The 16,792-nt window shown below is 36.6% G+C and overlaps 1 protein-coding gene across 1 annotated transcript in view; it reads right to left on the reverse strand.

The window, feature by feature from the left end:
• The window catches only part of RPS6KA2 (ribosomal protein S6 kinase A2), a 308,664-nt gene that overhangs the window by 79,835 nt on the left and 212,037 nt on the right, over nucleotides 1-16,792 (reverse strand). The window contains exon 11 of the mRNA XM_069070411.1: nucleotides 423-487. Coding sequence (XP_068926512.1) covers nucleotides 423-487 — 65 coding nt within the window. The remainder of the gene's footprint in view (nucleotides 1-422; nucleotides 488-16,792) is intronic.

The following is a 16,792-nucleotide window of genomic DNA, read 5'->3' on the forward strand; positions in this document are numbered from 1 at the left end:
ATTTTTCTCTCCTAAGCAAGTAGGGGTCCCAATAGAGGGGGCACAAAAGGCCATTCTCAGTACTTCTGAAATAATGTCTATTCCATTTTCCTGTATGTCTGCCGTAACTAAGCTGAAAGAAAGTTCTAAAATGTGTCCCAGGATTATCTGACTTTTTGACATACAGGCTTATCCCACCTAATGTCATTAATTGGATTCACAAAACTTTGTAACAGAATTTTAGAGATTTCCAGTGGGGTTTGCCTATAAGATTGATTGTAAACTGATGTTGGTTGGGGTAATTTTATGTGGAATACACATGTATTTGTATTGTGTCTAGTCCCAATTAGTCTGAATATAGTAATCTTCCAGTTTCCATCTGCCTATCATTAACATTCATCTAATATTAGCATAACCTCGGGAACATTCAATATACAACTTACATTCCAGTCGATGGTTACAAAGAAAGGATGGCGCTTAATTTCTTCTACTCCATCAAGGCCAGCACCTGCCAACAGTAAAGCAAAGATTGAGCACTGCAGTAAAAATAGAATGGTGTTTCTTTCTGATAGCTGGTAATATGGCAGTCAATGTTTGTAAAAGTATGTGTTTTATGTAAGATATTCTGTCTTGTATAATTGGGGTTCTTGTTCCCAGTTCACACCTTTATCAATTCTATGTTTAGCTTTAGAGGAAATAGGAAGAGATACGAGAAAAGATCTGTGCTGGGGTGCCCAGTCATTCTCAAGAGGTTTGTGTTTTTGAGTTTTGCAAGACAATCTAAAAATGCAAGAAAAAAAAACTGCCAATGAAAATATAACAAAAGCTGCGGAAATGTTATATTGAAAATTGTATCATCATGTACATCACTATATGTTATTATATAAAGGGATATTTTGTTGTTATTGTTGTTGTTCAGTTGTGTCCAACTCTTTGTGACCTCATTTGGGATTATTTTAGCAAAGATCCTGGATTGGTTTGCCATTTCCTTCTTCAACTCGATTTACAGATGAGTTACTGAGGCAAACAGGGTTTAGTGATTTGCCCAGGGTCACACAGTTAGTAAATGTCTGAGGCCATATCTGAACTCATGAAAAGGAGTCTTCCTGACTCCATGCCCAGCACGATATCCATTGTGCCATCTAGCTGCCCCATAATGGGGTATACAATGGCCAAGTTCTCACTCTCAAAGAACCTTCATTCTGTGCCAGAAACCAGCAACATGGAGCAGACAGTACTGACATAGTAAGGAGAAATTCTCTACAGAGACAAATGCATGAGATTCTGACTCAGACCCTTTCTATATGTCTAACTTTCAACGAGTCACAACCTCTCTGGGCTTCATTTTTCACATAATAAATTTCACTAGACTAGGTATGTGACTTTAAAAAATAATTATAATATGAACCCTTTGAGGAGAAATACCCTGTGTCCTATAGGGTTCTGGCCTGAGTCTCTTCTTTTCTCTCTCTTGATTACTTCACTTGATGATCTAATATGCCCCCATGGATTTAATTACCATCTTTATATTGATGATTCTCAAATGTACCTATACTGCCCCCAAATCTCTGCAGATTTCTAATCTTGCACCTCTAAACTGCCTTTCAGACATCTCAAAGTGGATGTCCAATAGACATTTTGAACTCAACATGTCCAAAACCAAACTCATTATCTTTCTCCCTAAACCTTCTCTCTCCCCCACCTACCTTGCCTGTTACTATAAAGAGCAGGATCATCCTCCCAGGCCTTCAGATTTCCAACTTTGGTGCCATCCATGACTCCTAACCATCTCTCACCATTCTGCCCCCTCCAATCTGTTGTCAAGGTCTCTCAATTTCACCTTTGTGATATATCTTGAATATGACCCCCTTCGCTCATTTCATATTGCCACCATCCTCATGTAGACCCTTATCATGCCTCATGCCTGGACTATTGCCTTCTGGTCGGTCTGCCCACCTCAAGTCTCTCTCCAGTCTATTTTCTATTCAGCCACCAAAGTAACCTTTCTGAAGAGTAGGTCCAATCATGTCACTCTCCAACTCAATAAATTTCAGTGGCTCCCTATTGCCCCCAAAATCAGATACAAAATCCTCTGGCATCCAAAGTGCTTTGTCCAAGCCCTCTTTTACCTCTTCAGTCTTTTTTTTTTTTTACATTTAAATTTAAATTTTGAGTTCCCAATTCTATCGCTGTTTCCCTCTCTCCTTCTCCTTCCCCCAACCTGAGATGGTAAGCAATCAGATATAGGTTATCCATGTGTAATTACATAAAACATTTCCATATTAGTCATTTAGTTCAAGAAGACTTGAATAAATGAAAAAAGTGAAAAAAAAAGAAAAATAGCATACTTCAGTCTGTATTCAAATAAATCAGTTTTTTTCCCCCTCTGGGGACATATAATATGTTTCATCATTAGCCCCCTTTGGGATTGTCTTGGATCTTCATACTGCTAAAAACAGCTAAGTTATTCGCAATTCTTCATTGAACAATACTGCTATTACTGTGTATATTTTCTTGGTTCTGTTCACTTCATTATGCATCAGTTCATGTAAGTCTTTCCAGGTTTTTCTGAAATCATCCTGCTTGTCATTTCTTATAGCACAAAAATATTCCATTACGATCATGTACCACAGCTTGTTTAGCCATTCACCAACTGATAGAAATCCCTTAAATTTCCAAGCCACCACAAAAAGAGCTGCTATAAGTATTTTTGTACAAATAGGTCCTTTTCCCTTTTTTGGATGTCTTTGGGATGTAGATCTAGTAGTGGTATTATTGGGTCAAAGGGTATATGCACAGTTTTATAGCCTTTTGGGCATAGTTTCAAATTGTTCTCCAGAATGGTTGGATCAGTTCACAACTCCACCAACAGTGCATTAATGTCCCAGTCTTCTCACATCCCTTCCAACATCCAACATTTTCATTTTTTTTGTCATATTAGCCAATCTGATAGGTGTGAGGTGGTACCTCAGAGTTGCTTTAATTTGCATTTCTCTAATCAATAGTGATTTAGAGTATTTTTTTCATATGACTATAGATAGCTTTGATTTCCTTATATGAAAATTACTTGTTCATATCCTTTGACCATTTATCAGTTGGGGAATGATGTGCATTTTTATAAATTTGACTCAGTTCTTTATATATTTGAGAAATAAGGCCTTTATCAGAGATACATTTTGCAAAATAATTTCCTGTTTTCTGTTTTCCTCGTAATTTTGATTGCATTGGTTTTGTTTGTGCAAAAATTTTTAATTTTATGTAATAAAAATGATCTATTTTACATTTTTAATGTTCTCTATATCTTCTTTCTTTCTAAAGTCTTCCCTTATCCATAAATCTGACAGATAAACTATTCCATACTCTCTTAATTTACTTATGGTATCTCCCTTTAGGTGTAAATCATATACCTATTTTGACCTTATCTTGGTATATGGTGTGAGATGTGGGTCTATACCTAGTTTTTGCCATATTGCTTTCCAGTTTTCCCAGCAGATTTTGTCAAATAATGAGTTTTTGTTCCAAAAGCTTGGATCTTTCAGTTTATCATCTACTAGATTGCTATGGTCATTTGCTACAAGGTAATTTGTACCTAAACTAATCCACTGATCCAACATGCTATTTATTAGCCAGTACCAGATTGCTACCTCTTCAGTCTTCTTACCTCTTACTCCTTGCCAAATGCTCTTTGATCCAATGACTCTGGCCTTGTAGTCCCACAGAAAAGACAAATCACCTCTCACTTCTGAGCATTTTTTCTGATTGTCCACCTACCAGTTTCCCCTCATCTCCACCTACTGGCTTCTCTGGCTTCAAGTCCCAACTAAAATCCTATCTTTTACAGGAAGCTTTTCCCAATCTTTCATAAATCTATTGCTCTCCCTCTCTTATTTACTTCCTATTTATCTTCTATATAGTTTGTATATCTTTGCCTATTTTCTCCCCTATTAGATTATAAGCTCCTTGAAGGCAGGGACTTTCTTTTGATTATTTTTGTATCCCTGGAGCTTAGCAGGCTCTAAATAAATTTATCAGAATTTCCCTCTATTTTTACCAATAAAGTCACAAATTTAATCCCCCCTTCTGGCAAATAAAAGGCTTCCTTTTTCCTAACGATGTACCAATAGTGCCTGAAATGCTGACACTGTAAATATAGTCTCTCAGATTATTGTCTTTCCCTTATTGTCAATCAACAATTCAAGAAGAATTTATTAAATGATTACTATGTGACAGGCATGCTAAGTGCTGAGGAGACAAAGAAAAATTAAACACACATACACATACTTCCAGCCTCAAGGCATTTATATATAAATGGAGGAGATAACATACATGTAAATATGTGTATAAGTATATATATGTATATACATATATACACACATATAATACATACATACTTGACCACATGCATGTATAGTGTATACAGAATAGGTGGAAAGTAACCTGAAAGATGAAATCACTAGAAACAGAGGGCCAGGAGAACTCTCCTGCAGAAAGTGGAGTTTGAGGTATGTTTTGAAGTAAGGCAGGGAGTTTAAAAGTTAGATATCAGGAAGGAAGACATTCTAGGTATAAGAAACAGCCAGTGCACATATCTAGTGATAAGCTACTGCTTATATTATTATATTTTATTGCTTCAAACCCTCCAAAACTCAAAGCTTCCCCATAGTTGAATATAAACATATCAGAAAAAAAGTTGAGGCAGTTAGGTGGTACAGAGGATAAATCACTGGGCATGGAGTCAGGAAGACCTGAGTTCAAATCTTACCTCAGATACTTACTAGCTGTGTGAACCTGGGCAAGTCACTAGGAAAAAGGAAAAAAAAAAACAAACCTCCATTTGCCTCAGTTTTCTCAACTGTAAAATGAGGAAAACAGTTATACCTACCCCCGCCTCCAGGGTTGTTGTGAGGATCAAAGAGATGACATTTGTAAAGCACAGTGCTTGGCATACAGCAGGTACTTAATAAATACTCATTCCTTTCCTTCTCCAATGCAGTGATATTGGATTCTTTTTCTGTGTTCTTGAACAAGACACCTCACATTTTGGCTCTGGGCACTTTTTCTAGCTGTTCTCCCGTGCCTAGAATGCTCTTTTTCTTCATCTCTACCTCTGGCTTTTTTTTTTTAAGTCCCAGCTAAAATCCCATCAACTATGATATCTTTCCCAATCCCGATTGCTTCTAGTGTCTTTCCTCTCTTGACTCTGTCCTATTTATCCTGTACAAATATCGTACGTAATTGTTTGCATGTTGTCTCCCCTATTACGTTGTGAGCACCTGTGGGGCAGGGGTTACCTTTCTTTGTATCTCCCATGCTTAGCACTGTACCTGGCATGCAATAGATCCATAATAAATGCTTACCAATTGTCAGAATGGAGTAAGAAACCTCAAAAATGAGTTAAAATAGCTCACCCCATGCTTAATAATGAATCTGTACATATGACATCCCTGAAAAGTAGTCACTCAACCTCTGACTGAAGGTCTCTGGTGATAACCTCCCTAGGTAGTCCCTTCTATTCTGAAATAGCTCAAATTGTTAGTTTTTTTTATTATATAAAGCTGAATCTGCTTCTCCAAATCTACTACCCATTCTTCTATGTTATGCCCTCTAGGATCAAGCAGAACCAGATTTGTGCCATATTTCAAATGACCTTTAAATTCTTAGGGACACAAAGTCTTCTTTTCATTAGGTTAAATATTCCTAGTTCCTTTGACTAAACCCTATATGACATGGTCTCATGGTCTTTAGTCTCTCAATTGTCTTAGGTTACCCTCTTCTAGATATAAACTCTAGTTCTGTATTTTCTAAAATGTGATGCCACCAGGGCAGAGCATAACAGTACTTTCACCTTCCTAGTCCTAGACACGATGCAGCCAAAGACTGATTGCATTAACTTTACTGGTTGTCATATAAAACTGTTGACTCATATTAGGCTTCAAGTTCCATAAAACTCCAGATATTTTTTTAAAGATACGAGCTACTGACTGTTCTTGCCTCCATTATCTTGTATTTGTGCAGCTAAGTTTTTGAATCCCTCTCCAATGTGTATGTAACATGTGCACACCTTCGTGAGCACATGTTGTCTTCTCTATTTTAATATAACATCCTTTAGAACAGGGACTACTCTTGCTTCTTCTTTGGATCTCTAGTGCTTGGCACAATGCCTGACACAGTACATGTTTAGTACATTAAAAAAAATTTGTTGATTGAGCCATTCATTTTTAAAAATTTGAATAGATCTGGTTTGCTATTTTAAACTTGTTGAGTTTTTTTGGATACTGTCCAATATGTTAGTTATGCCTCCCTACTTCATGTCAATAGCAAATTTAATGGTCTACATCTTCGTACAAGTCATGATAAAAACATTCAAAGAACAGGACCATGGACAGATCCCCAGACTATCACTAGAAACCTGCTTTGAAGTTGACACCAAGCCATTAATCACAACTGTTTGGGTTTATTCAACCAACCAGTTCTAAATCCAGCTAACTATACTATCATTGTGCACCCACATCCCTCAATCCTTTCCATGAGGTTATCATGAAAAAATCTGTCAAAGGCTTTGCCAAAATCCTGGCAAACTATATCTATTATATGTTCCTGCTCTTCCAGTTTAATAACTTTCTCAGGAAAGCACATGGAGATAGTCTGGTTCTTGATTAATCCTCTTAGAAACAATTGGTTTTCTTCCCAAATGCTCATAATTCATCTTTTTGATAATTTGATAATTTTTTTAGAATAATTTTGTCCATCTCACCAGTTTAAAGTCCTTCCCCTTTTAAAAAAAAGGAATATCTGCCCATTTCTAGTCTTTTGGAGCCTCTAATTTTCACCATGATTTTTCAGTGATCATCAACATAGATTCATATATAACTTGCCCTAGTTTTTTTCAGTACCTTGGAATCTATATCACACAGGACTGGTAGTTTGAACTCATTGCTCTTAGGTACTTTCATCCTTTCCTTGCTTATCCTAAGTGTTGACTCCATTGTGTTCTGCTACTACTGATGAGCTAAATAGTCCATTATCTGTTAATATGTTCCACCTTTTTTTTTTTTTTGCTTTTTGGAGGGGGGAGGGTAGGGAATTGGGGTTAAGTGACTTGCTCAAGGTCACACAGCTAATAAGTGTTAAGTGTCTGAGGCCAAATTTGAACTCAGGTCCTCCTGATTCCAGGGCCAGTGCTCTATTCACTGTGCCCCTTACCCTCCCCCACCAATGCTCCACCCATCTTGAATGGCAGCTTTATCTGCTTATTAATTTCTCCCTTCACTTTCTGTTAAAAGCTCTAGATTTGCAAGTTTCCATATAAAGTAACTTTTATTGGACTTTGTTCAATCAGGTTTGAGAAATCTTGGGAAAATTCTCTGTCATATTCTAGATCAATTCCTTTGGAAAAATATCTTATATAGAGAACTGATGGACTCAAAGTGCAGACTAAATTTCTTTCTTTTTTTTTCTTTCAGAACATGACTAATACAGAAATTTGCTTTACATGACTTTCTATTTGCAATGGGTTTTCTATCTCTTGCCTTCTCAATGAGTGGGGGAGGGGATGGGGAAGGAGAGAATTTAGAACTGAAAATAAAATAAAACTGAACTTTAAAAATAACCTTATATTCCTATTTTTTGTCAAGTCAACAAAGAACCACCTTGATACATCTGAGCAGCAAGTAGTCAATTTCTTCTTCTGTTGATCGCTAAGACATGACCTTTCTTCTGTCTCCTTCCTTATCACCATTCCTTAGACTATGAGAAGGTATTTATCCTGGAGAATCTAGCTCTGCCCTATGGGTAGAGCCTCAAATCATTATATTACAAAGCTTCAGAAGTCCTTTCCCCCTTTACTCTTCTTGTGCTATATCTGCCATTCACTAGGAATTTTCAGATTACCAATACTGGCTTGGCAACTATATCTGTCAGTTCATTTAGTACCTTGAGATTCAAGCCTAGAAACTTGAATTTACTGATAGAACTCTTGTTGTGAACCTCATTTTATTGCCCATTTGCTTCACTGAACTAAATTACATTGTGATCTCATTAGGCAGCAATTATTAATAATTTTACACTCATTTCTTAATAAAAGGCTATACACTGAAGGTGGATGTTTTACCCAAGGGTATAAATGGAAACCCATTCATGCATGATTCTTGTCCATGTCCTCCTACAAGCTCAGCACTGGGAGCCCTCCCAATGTGCTGAAGGAATGCTTTGCTTTTGCTTGACATCATAAGGATGCCACTGGAACACATTGGTTGCATATCAGCTATCCCCTGCTGTTGCCACATGACTGGCCCCTTTTTCATATATTCCTTGGATGATATATTTTTTTTTTGCTTTTTGGAGGGCAATTGGGGTTAAGTGATTTGCCTAAGGTCACATGGGTAGTTTTTGTGTTAAGTGTCTGAGATTTGAACTCAGGTCCTCCTGACTCCAGGACTGGTGTTCTATTCACTGGATGATATTCTTTACCCTGGTTTTCCTTCATAGTTTCTTGTTGGTAATGTCTTGCAGCCTGCTTACACCCACTTGTGCTTCCACATTGTTCTTTGAATGATACTCATTTTTAGTTCTTCAGAGTGTGTGGTTAAGCTATTCCTTAGAGACATATAGAACAGTAGAATACTGGAATTAAAAGATTGATCTTGTTTCAGGCCTAAACTTGAGTTCATTAAAAGAACTTTATAGTTTCCTAAAGCCAATTTAATCAACAGCCTGTTGCACTCCTCCTTTTTAGTTCTGGGCCCAATTCATTATTTGCAGCGTCTGTGCCTTTAGACTTCATAAGTTCATCTGGTCTTTGGTCTGGAAGAGGCTTGAGAAGCTGTTATGGGAATGGGAATTTAAGATCTTCCCTGCCCCTAGGCCCTTTGATAGGCTTAAGTGTACCTGGAGCCTGTGGCAGGAGGCTTGGTTTTCAGGAATGCCCACACCTTGGTGCTCTTGTGATTGGGCAGTTGGTCAAGAAGATTGTGACATTCTCTGAGCCAGGAGAAGGCTATATATACCGTGATGTGAGGCTCTATTTTGGGGCTCACTTTGAGAAGTGTTGTGTGATTTGACCAGATGAGACTCTGGGAAGCTGTCAAGCTTTGAAAACCCAGATGTTGGTGCTTCCCTCTCTGGTAACTGTGACTAGGTATGGATGTAATGGTCAGACAGCTAGAGGCCTGTCTGCTGAAATGTTTCTCTGTCTTCTTATAACTTCTGCTTGTAACTCTTAAGTTTGGGATGCTGACATTTTCCCCTGAACTAGGCAAATGATATGTTTGATTGATTAAGGCAAGATTGTTAAACCATTTTGAGTTTCTTTCCTTTAGAAAAGTAGATCTAAGAATCTGTGTTGGCAGGCATCCTGGGGATGCTGGGGTGCTTGCTGCAACAGAAGCCATTTCGTTTGATTCCCTCATTTTAAAAGGCACACTAAGTACTTGAAAAAAAAACCCAACATGAAAATAATGGCAGATTATGGTCTGACATGTGTTGAGGAAGATAAAAAGGAAGGTTTCAAAGGCAGAAATAGTAAAACTATGTTGGAAAATGTGGGTAATGAATAAGTAATGAGAGAGGACAAAGATTTACAGAAAGCACAGAAGCCCCACATCTATATACCATGAATGCTTTCTTCAAAAACAGAATAAAAAGCATTAGATCTTAGTACTTAGGAACAGCACAGAGATGAAATTCACATTTTAGCATATGTGAAATAACTTATTATTGATGTAGGAGTTATTTCTGAATCAGCTGTGTAGAGTCAGTCCATTGATTTGTAAGAAAAATATATAGCACACAAGTAAAAGAGCTTGGTGTAATTGTTAAATTCCCATTTATTCAGAATTACAACTAGACATTCAGAGAATCAAGACTGCTTTATAATATTCTAGGATGACTATTGATGCACATGACTGTTAGTTTGGGGGTATTGAAAAATTCTGAAATGCCTTCTAAATTATCAAAGATTAAATTAGGTTCAGTATTATTTTAATGTTAAGCTTATTTTAATTCCTAGAAAATTAGTTATCCAAACTTGGCAGCTCCCAACCAACCAAAATAAGCCTGCTGTACTGTTGTTCAACACATACTATAATTGTAACTGTTGGAGTCAATGTTTTCTGTTTTCAGTTGTAAACTTGTGAAGTTCAGAGAACCTTAACTTGCAGTGTATAGGATCCTAATATAGTGCCATCTTCAATAATGATAATGACATGATTTCACATGTAAAATGGGCATTTGTTTGGGGCTGGAGGGAGAGGGAGGGAAGGAGGGAGGGAAGGAGAAAGGGATGGAGAGAAGGAGAGAAGGAAAGAATGAGAATGTGAACTTGGAGCTCAAAATAAAAAGGAGAGAAGGAAAAAAAGAGAATGAGAACTTGGAGCTCAAAATAAAAAAAAAATAATGAAGGCTTAGGGACGGCCAGGTGGCACAGTAAGAGCACTGGACCCGGAGTCAGGAGACCCAGGATTGGTTCCCGTCTCAGATACTTAACACCCACACAAAATAACTGGCGTGTAACCCTGTGCAAGTTACTTAACCCCAATTGCTTAAAAAAAAAAATGAATGCTAAAAATAATCAAACAAATAAAAAGGAAAAGAAATAATGATGATTCTTTTGGTTTTAAAAATCTTTACTGATATAAATTCTCTTTAAAATTTTAATATTATTATAATATAACATATTACTATAATGTATTATAATAATATTTTAAAACCTTCTTTTAACTTTGCTGTAGTTCTTTGCCAACTTTTTTTTGAAGCTTCCGATTATGACTCAATTGGCACACTATCAAATCTGCTTCAGGTCAGGACAGAAAGCACTGAAATTGTACCAAAGGGAACACTTAGTAAATGAATACTAGAATGTATTGCAATACCAAAGAAAAAGTACACATTTTAAGAAGAGTGATAGATCCCATTTATATAGTGCTTTAGACAATGCTTTAATCACAAAAGCCACGTGACAGAGCCAGCACAAGTATCATTGATTCATTTTTTAGATTAGGAAACATCTTTTTCAGGCTCAGAAAGAGTGTTATAAAATCTATTACAAATCTCATCTTAAGTAGAACTCAAGTACAGATCACCTATTATAGGATTTAGAGCTGGAAGGGACCTTAGATATCAGTCCTTTTATTAATGTTTGAGGAAACTGAGTCCCAAGGAGGTTGAATGAACTTTCCAAAGCCACACACAAAGGATTATTTAACCAGAGAGGTTAAATGGCTTGTCCAAGGCTTGGGTGACCTATGTCAATTCAGCGAACCTCTTCTGGTTAATGCCACCTGGGATAGGAAGCTCAATCCTTTGACTTCATACCCAAGACTCATTTGACTACACTACCCTATCATCTTATAACTCCAAGCCTACTGCTGTATTGATGTCCCCTTTCTATATGATGTGTTGAAGGAATGTGCCTTTTATATTATGCTTCTCTCATTAAACAGTCCTTGAGGTCTCAGGAAAAGGCATTTTTTTTTTTGTGGTGATAGTAGTAACTTTTTGAGGAATCTATTTGAGGAATAAATAGTAGTAACTCTTTGAGGAATCTATTTTTCATCGCATATTTCCATCAGAGTTGACTGTCCTTCACCATTTACAACCAATATAGATGGTAGGCAGAGTATGGTATGCTGGTATGCATATGTTGGTATGGTAAGCTGGTATGCAAAGGACAACTCTATAATATAACTATGCTTTTTTTTTAGCTAGTGCAGATTATTCTGGGACTATGACAACTTTTTTTTTTTACTCACTTCTTCCATTATTATCAGTTTTTGACTGTTTTTTTTTTAATTGAGGCCCCAGGAAACACCAAATTAGCAATGCATTAACATTCCATTTAGCAGATCTGTAGGTGCCAAAGAAATAAGTAGAAACAAAATGAACACTCTTCTGCATAATACAAATCAGTCATTGTGAGAAAGTCCAGCTTTTTTTTTTTTTTGAGGGGGTCACACAGTTCTTTAATAACACTTTGTGGCAGGGGGTACAAGAACCGTTGTCTCCATTTTATTTTGTCGTTTTTTAATTTGTTTTACTGATGAATTCTGTTTTTACAGAATAGGCACTTCTGAATACTTCCCTTCCCCTTCCCCCAGGAATTAAACACTTCCTTACAAAAAAAGAAAGGAAAACAATTAAGGAAAAACAACTGATAATTGTCTAACAATGTGTACTGCCCTCCTATCCCTGCCTCTATATCAAGAGGAAGGAAGGATGTTTCATTAACTATTATCTAGGACCATTATTAATTTTTCAATTAGTTGGTTTCCTTTTAGTGATTTCATTTACATAATTATAGTAATTTTGTATATTGCTTTTCTAATTTTGCTAATATTTTTCTGCATCTGATTATATATATACCTTGTGTTTCCCTGAATTCGTCACCTTTACCATCTCTATTATATATTAATATATCATGCTATTATAAATATTATATCACTGTATCATGCTTATTTAGCCATTCTCCAATTGATGGGCATCCCTGATGTTTCTAGCTCTTTGCTACAACAAAAAGTGCCACTAAGAATATTTTGATGTATGTTGGACCTTTCTTTTTATGATCTCCTTGGTGTATATACCTAGCAGTGAGATTACTGGATCAAAGAAGCTAACTAGGCCACATAGGCTTAATGATTCAAGACATAGATGTAGCCCTTGATCATGGAAACCCAGATTTATAATAATAGCTAGCATATTTACAAAGTACTTTACATAGGTTAAGTCATTTGATCCTCACAATAACCTTGTGAAGTAGACTGTATTTTTATCCCCATTTTATAGATAAGGAAACTGAACCACAGAGAGGTCAGGTGATTTGTTAGTAAATGTCTAAGACAGGATTCTAGCTCCTGTCTTCTAGCATCCAAATCCTGGGTTCTATCCACTGAATCACCTAGCTGCCCCACAGAACAAAGAAGTAGGTAGCACTATGATAGGGTATTATTCTTTAGTTGATTGGCTAAATATACCAGGGCTTCCTTTCTCCAGTAACTTTTTTTCTTTAATTCTTTCTTAGAGATTCCAGTTCTGCTTATCTTCAAACAAAACAATTTGTGATAATGGTCTTTTGTACATAGCTACTTTTAACAAGTAAACTTAATGTATCTAACCAGTGACAATGAATAATAGTGTTCTGGCCTGAAAGAGGACATCAAATAATGGGCACGCTTATCTGAGGACTAATAGTGATTTCCTAAGTGATCATAATTAGATATTACTACCTCACTCAGGCAATCAATCTTGGTCAACCCCAAATGGATATTATTTCCTGTGGGGCCATCTCCCATTGTCCTGATCTATATCTTACCACTGGACTTAGATGGCTCTGGAGGAGAAAATGAGGCTGGTGACTTTGCATAGCTCTTTCTCACTTAAAATGAATTCACTTACAAGTCATGACATCACCTTCCTGAAGTAAAGGTCCTCTTCATGAACAAAGGATGCCCCCCCCCCAATATTACTGACAATCTACCTATATTACACATAAGCTATGAGATAACAATTGAGGTCATAGGAAAAAAAACTGGCACACAAAGCAATGCTTTCACCTTATCATTTGCCACCTGTATTTTTAGATGTTTAATTTTGGGAGAAACTGGGATAATGTGCTAATTTAGAGATTCTAAGGATAGGGAGTAGATCTGTGATTCAATTGCTATAGGGAATTCTTGGATCAGGAAAGGTCTCTCTGCAAATGCAGGCTGATACCTTCTGTCCAACTTGTGGTTTTAAAGAGTTACCTAGAACAAATAAATGATTTGTCCAGAGTCACACAGCCAGTAATCATTAGAAACAGCACTTGACTTCAGGCTCTAAGACCAGCTCACCATCCATTATGCCACTATGCCCTTCAAAAAAGTCTAAAAAGCATCACATGTAGGTGTCGATTCTTATAAATTCTGTTTATCGTCATTAAAGTTTCATCACTTCCATTTCAACCCCTTGTGCTATATTCTTTTCTTTAAAGTCACGTTTTAAAGTCTTAACATAAAAACTATGACATAACTGTGAACATAAATTAGCCAGAACTCTTACTTTTGTTTCAATTTTTACTTTTATTATATGCCATGATGGTTTTTTGGGGGAATTTTAAAATAAATTATTTCAGCCAGCATATCATAAAGTTTTAATTTCTATTGCCCTGATGATACATATATGGGATTAAAAATATGATACTATTACTCTATGGGATTCCCATGTTCTGAATAAGTTGCTCCCCAAAGTCTCTTGAAAGCATCCTATAATAAAATATTTATTGTCCCTTTTCATGTCTATGACTGGCTTTGAGAGGTGTTTTGTCCCTGTCTCTGGAAGCTTCTAACAAGGATATTTTTATCTTTTAAAAACCAAACTTCTTTTCTAATTCTACTAATGTCATGTTTGTTTTTTTTTTATTAATAACACTCACTATTTCTAAATTTAGTTTCCTATTATGGTACAAATTTCACATTGTGGACATAATTTTCAGGTTATCTGTTGTAATCACGAAGTTATGAAACTGTTCATGTGTAACGTCTGAAATGAGTTTGATTATTTTATAATTGTATCTAGTAACTGTAGAGATGATATAATTTTTTAGTCCCCTTTGTTCTCTATTCTTTCTTTCATATATATATATATATTCTATATGTACTATATCTGTTTAAGAGTCAAGTCTTTATAGTACTCAGGTGCCAAGTATAGTTTTACTTTCATTCATTTGTTCAATGTGTCTGAAATACTTGTTATATGCAATATACTGTGCTAGGCATTGAGAGATACATACACAGATAAAACATGGTCTCTGACTTTACAGAACTTACACTGTAGATAAATCATGTACAGGACAAATATAAACCTTTATTTCTGTGCAGGGTAGATCCAAGAACTCTGAACTTTATTAGATCCTCCTGTTTACTTTGGGGTGAGACGGCCTTTTTCTGAGTCATATCTCATGAAATAAAACCCTCTGAGCCGTCTTTGCTTTAAATCACTATTTCCAGGCCTGATCTAGTATTAGGGGCTGTTCTTTACCAATTAGCCCAAAGCTGGCTTCTACTTAAGTATATGACTAGTGTTAATTTATACCAGGTCAAGATATTTTGGGATCATCATATTTTAATCCCTTAGCTAAAATGAAGGTTGAAAAGGTCACCTTTGAGAAGGAAAATGTATGCGCACGAGCACATGCGCGCACTCACGCACACACACACACACACACACACACACACACACACCCCTCTTCTGCTAATGGTGAGGGCTATGCTCACACTGGTACTCTCTGAATGACAATTTGATTGAATTATTTAAAGGGAGCTTGTTTAACTGCAGTATTTTTGTGTTCATCAGCATATCTAACCTTTGCCTCAAATTCTCCAGGGACACTTTCAATCCCCCAGGATTATCTGCTTCAGTGATTCTAAGAAAAGATACTGATTCTCATTGGTAATTAACCAAAGTTATTAATTTTAATAAAAGCTTAGTAAAAGAGGAGGGTTTCTTCTTATTTTTAATCACACTCCTTTTCTTGTGGAAAACAAAAGGCCAAAATAAAGATGAATTTGTTACCAATTGTTGTAAATACTGATGCTTAAGTCCATCTAAGGCACCATTTGTAATTTTTTTCCTTTTTAGAACTTACACAGACATTTAGTAGAAAGGGCACTGAATTGTGCTATTTCATGTAATCTCTTAGATTTATCAAGCGCAGACTATTCTTTGCAATAAATTTGTTACTTGTTTTCATGTGATTATTTTGTTCATTTAGCAATCTCTCAGTCCTGTCTACAGTGTGGCTGAGTCATAGTTTATTTTTAGACCCAACTATTCCTTCATAAAAAAATTGATAGTTGTAATACTTTATGGGGAATATTTGCTGATGAAATGAGAGGAGAAAGAAAGGAAACAAGCTATGTGCCAGGCACTGTGATGGGTTTTACAAACATTTCCTTTGATCCTCACAGCAATCCTTGGAAGTATATACTATTGTTATCCCCTTTATTTTGGTTGAGGAAACTGAGGCAGAGAGGTTAGGTGATCTGTCCAGAACTGCATAGCTAGTAAGTTTGTGTGATTGGATTTGAACTCAGGTCTTCCTGACTCCAGGCCCAGTGCTATTCTCTATTGCCATCTAGCTGATTCTAACAGGCCATTTGGTCCTTTTGACAAACTAAGAAACAGCCCTGCAAAGATCAAGTGGACTGTTAGCTAGAGGTTGTAAGATCAGTCAACAGTTAGTTAACACACATTTATTAAGTAATGACTGTTCCAGGAACTGTGTGATGTGCAAGTTATACAAAGAAAGGCAAAATACGATCCCTGCTCTAAAGGTGCCCATGTTCTATTGGGGGAGACAACACACAAATAACGGTGTCCACACAAGATGCATATATTATAAATGGAAGGCAATCTCAGAGCAGTCAAGGGTAGGAGGTAGAGCGGCTGGGAAAGGCTTCTTGTAAAGGAAGGGATTTATGCTTTTTGAAGGAGGCCAGGGGAGGCGGGAAGCAGAAGGAGGGAGAGAGATTTCAGGCATGATGGGTAGCCAGTGAAAAGTCATGGAGTCAAGGAAATAGAGTTATTACATTTGAGGCATAGAAAGTAGATCAGTATGGGGGATCATAGAATATGTGGAAGGGATAGTAAGGGGTAAGAAGACCGGAAGGGTAGGAAGGGATCAGGATGTAAGAGTCTTTAAATGCTGGACAGAGCATTTTATGGTATTTGAAACTGTAGGTAATAACAAGCTACTATGGTTCATTGAGTGGTGGGGGTGGGGTGACATGATCAGACCTATCCATCAGGAAAATTAGGAAAATCACTTTGGAAATCAAATGCA

Source organism: Petaurus breviceps, unplaced genomic scaffold, assembly GCF_028583685.1.
Source record: "Petaurus breviceps papuanus isolate PSGF00001 unplaced genomic scaffold, PetGlider_PUasm1.0 90808, whole genome shotgun sequence".
Taxonomy (NCBI): Eukaryota; Metazoa; Chordata; class Mammalia; order Diprotodontia; family Petauridae; genus Petaurus; species Petaurus breviceps.